The following is a 4154-nucleotide window of genomic DNA, read 5'->3' on the forward strand; positions in this document are numbered from 1 at the left end:
TTTCTGCCTGTTAAAAGGCAGTTTTTCCTTGCCCCCGTCGCCAAGTTCTTGCTCATGGTGGTACTGTTGGGTCTCTGTAAATGTTAAAAGGAGTTCGGTCTAGACCTGCTCTATTTTCTTACACCCCTAGATGATATCATGGCTGTATACAGGGAGAACTGGATGCAGCATCGCAGGGAATAAACGGAATGAACCAAATGTTTTGTTAAAAAAGAAGAATTAAAGAACGACTTTCTTTATTGCAAAGGCAAACAAACTTGAAATGGAACAATATATTAACTGTTAGTAGTTTAAAGTGTACATGAATTTGTGGAAGTAAAGGAAGTAAACCGTCTCCATCACTGTGCGGGGGGCCTCTAGAGTGGGTTTGAATGCAAGCTGTCCTCAGAAGTGAACATTTTTCTCTTTACCTTCTGTGTGACGTTTCTTTTACATCGTCTATAAAATGAGGAAAAAGCTGTGCACTTATCAGCTGCTCCAACAGTAGAGACAAACTTCAGATTGTCTGAGACCATACACTGTACAGAGTCTCTGTAGATGAATGAAATAATACTAATGATTTACTAATATAACTGATCAGTGCTGATTGATTAGCTAGTACAATAGTGTTACACAGTCCCCCAGATGAAATATTTTTTCTCTATTTTTGGATATTGTGGAAACAAATGTTTACTAGTGATGGCTTAGTGTGGTGAGTCCTCTGTTTCCTGTACCATCGGCAGCAGAGACAGCTCTGCTACTGAAAGCAGGCACGCACACCTGCGTCATGATTCGGTCCAGTAGATACCACCGTACAGGAACTGGTGCCATGATTCGGTATCCAACCCTGTGTGAGGCTGCATTGCAGTAAGTTTGTGTGTGTGTGTGTGTGTGTGTGTGTGTGGGGGGGTGTTAGGTGGGAGTTCACGGGGTGTGTCGTCTGGCTTCTCTCTCCAGTGTAATGATTGGCTGAACCAGAGCGACTATGTTCTGCCTGATAGAGTTCTGTTGATATCTGACAGACAGGGGGAGAGCTGTGACTGGCTGTTAAGACTCAATGACTCATCAACAGGTAAACAGCTGATTGAGCTCCATGACACTTTCATTTATTTATTTTGTGTATTTCAGGTCCATGCAGATAAAGAGTCCTCTTTGCATTCACTGACTTTAGACCCTTCAGGACTTTTCCTGTGTCAGGTCTTGTGGATCAGGATTATGGGACCTCCGGTGATTCAAGGGGCTCCAGCTGTACCAAAGATGGGGGTCCGGGCTCGAGTGTCTGACTGGCCTCAAAGGAGGGAGGTCTGGGATGCTCAGCCCCCCCCTAGATATGACAATCTGGTCCAGAACTTCCTGAAAGGACCTCAACAGAGTAGATTAGAGACCAGATACCCCTTCTGGGAGCTCCTGAGTCACTCACCCAGCAGGAGGATGAAGAGGAGTAACAGCGAGGGGACCATCAGTGACATCGAAGATCTGGATCCTACAGCCATCAACCCGCACACACAAGCCAGTCTGAGTCGAGAGTATGGCAGCACCTCGACTCTTGACCAACCTGGTCAGAGTGCACCGCCACCTCTCCCTGAACCTTCATACCTCAATGCCTTGCCATCATCCAGCCTGCAGACTGCAGCTCAGATTGCCCGTGGGGAAATGGTCTATGTAGCAGGACACAGACCTCAGCAGACAGAGGCGTCCCTCTTTAGCAGACTGAGAAGTCCAAGAGGGGTCAGGGATCAGCAGCAGGAGGTCAGGTTCAGTTTCTCTCATTATGACGTTCAGAGCATCTTCTTCAACATCAGCGAGTCTTCCGACCCCCAAACAAACCTCAGACACAGGAAGACCACCTCTACTGGTGCCTGGGCAGGGTCATCACGGCAGGAAGCTGCTGATCCCGCGGTGGACGTCACAGCAAACACGTTCAGGAGTGACGAAGATGGCGGTCTGGTGCTCAGCTGTCCGTTCTTCATTAACGAGACTGGAGGAGAACCAGAAAATAAGCTGGGCCTGACCAGGGCCAACAGCACCCCAGGAACCCAGTCAGTGTTCAACAGAACCTGCTCCAACGCTGGCCTGTCTGTCTTGGAAGTCTGCAGTGAAAATCTGTTCCCTCAAAACCTGGTGAAAAACTACGACATCGAACACTTCGACCTCGGAGCCAAATACTATCTGAAATACTTCTACAACAGAGGTAAGACCTGATCCTAGACTCTAACCATACCTGGCCCACAAGGCCAAATTTCTCCCAGGACACTCAGACCACAGACTCCTGTCTGCCTGCCCCATCTGAGAGCCAGTGGTGGTTGAATGTAGAGAGTGTGAGACTGGATTATATGTAACAAGTCATGAACAAATACGTTCAAAGTGTCTTCAAAAGGAGCTGAAATTGTCTCATATTTAGGAATAATATTAGATCAGTCACTTTCCTATGAATTTAGACTTTTAGACCTCTTGTGTCATCATTGACTGTGTCATTTTTATTATGTATGTTCTGCTCGGTTTACTGAGTAAGAGTAAGAGGTCTCACTCTGCCAATATTTACCAGTACCATAAACGTCATCACCCACACAGTCATTTCTTTAGTTTAGGCAGACTAGATGCTACAGTGGCCTATTGCCACTTATTGTTTTATTTATATTGTCGAGTGCACAGATCAGTTTCTTTTCTCCCAGGTCTTTGAACAGCTGAGTAACTGTACCATAATGTGTAATGTCTTTTTCTTTATTATTATTATTATTATTATTATTATTGTTGTTATTATTATTATTATTTAAGTCAAAGTATTGATACTGGTATCAAAAAATATTATCATACAGCATGCTGTCCATCTTCATTGATAAAATTAACAAACTGAAGTACAAAAAAGTCAACAAGGCAAACACACAATACACAGAAAGTTTTGTGAGCTGCAGGATGCCACCAGAACGGCGCCATCCTGCCATCTTTCCAGGAAGTGGCAATAAGAGATAAACACAAAAATGCTATTTTAGTGACTGGAATCTGGTTGAGGAAATGAGGAAATAAACATCAGCAGCAGATATCCTAAACACACACACACACACACACACATTCAGTTATTTAACATATGAGCAGATTTGTAGGATTAAATATGACCCACATCAGTGTGTGTGTGTGTGTGTGTGTGTGTGTGTGTGTAGAGTGCTGCCTCTTCCTGTTTACAGTCAGCTCTGTGCGGTGTAAACAAACAAAACAAAATTTCTACTGTTAAACTTGATACAGACTTATAATCACATATCACAACGTTCTCATGAAGGTGGTTGAAGACAACTTTCATTTACAGAATCAGGATCACTTATTTTCCAGTCAGAGATTTGTTGGTATTATTGTTTAAAAAACAGACCATCCTTATGAAAGTAAGATGGGAAGCAGAGGGCAATCTCACAATAACCCTGGAAGAATGAGAGTGGAAGGTTAATGACAAGCTCCCCTCCCTTCTGTACTCCAGCAGACAAAATACTATAAAACACTGAATGGATAAATAAAATATATAGCTGTGTAAGACAAGAAGTCAAAATACTTTATGTGAATGCATTTAAAATAATCTAAATAACTATGAATATAAAATGAAAGAAATGAAAAGAAGGTGCAACATAAAATAAATAGCCACAAATTCCACTTCGAGACCTTGTTGAATAACCTGAATGATACATTTTCTAATGCAGCTAGTTAACCAGCTGGATGTACCAGAAGGAGGCTTTCCAATTCATAACAATGAGCTTGCACCCCAGCATGAGAGCTAAACCCAGTCTGCCTCAGGGTGACATAAATGTACAAGGCAGGAGTGAAAGAGACATCTTTGCCAATAATTGTTTGAATGTAGTCAGGGATAGTGAACCAAAACATCTGCACATTTGGGCAGCTCCACAGCATGTGAACCAGAGTAGCATAGTTTTCATTGCACATTCAGCACCCTGCATCATCCAAGAGACTCAATTTCATTATTTTAAATTGGATAAATTCTTGTTTACAAATTTCTTTTTTTATTTTAAAATCCCATATCTTGGTGATCTAGAAAATAGATAAATACCTGTTGAGGTTTTTGTTAGTGGTGTGTAAAAAGGTTTTGACCAGGAAATGGCTTAAAAAAGACAAACAAATCATAAGTGAGTGGATTGATGTCTATGATCCTACATGGCAGCAGGCTCCACCAGGAT

At 42.5% G+C, this 4154-nt stretch overlaps 2 protein-coding genes across 2 annotated transcripts in view; one reads left to right on the plus strand and one right to left on the minus strand.

Annotated features, from left to right (window-relative positions):
• The window catches only part of LOC118326988, a 4195-nt gene extending 3385 nt beyond the window's left edge, over window positions 1–810 (minus strand). The window contains exon 1 of the mRNA XM_035660153.1: window positions 714–810. Coding sequence (XP_035516046.1) covers window positions 714–810 — 97 coding nt within the window. The remainder of the gene's footprint in view (window positions 1–713) is intronic.
• Window positions 811–954: 144 nt separating this feature from the next.
• Window positions 955–4154, plus strand: part of LOC118327364 (signal-induced proliferation-associated 1-like protein 2) — a 3707-nt gene continuing 507 nt past the window's right edge. Inside the window, exon 1 of the mRNA XM_035660691.1 lies at window positions 955–2170. Coding sequence (XP_035516584.1) covers window positions 1195–2170 — 976 coding nt within the window. The 5' untranslated portion in view covers window positions 955–1194. The remainder of the gene's footprint in view (window positions 2171–4154) is intronic.

This window comes from Morone saxatilis, unplaced genomic scaffold, assembly GCF_004916995.1.
Source record: "Morone saxatilis isolate NCDOM2014 unplaced genomic scaffold, NCSU_SB_2.0 Contig17, whole genome shotgun sequence".
Taxonomy (NCBI): domain Eukaryota; kingdom Metazoa; phylum Chordata; class Actinopteri; family Moronidae; genus Morone; species Morone saxatilis.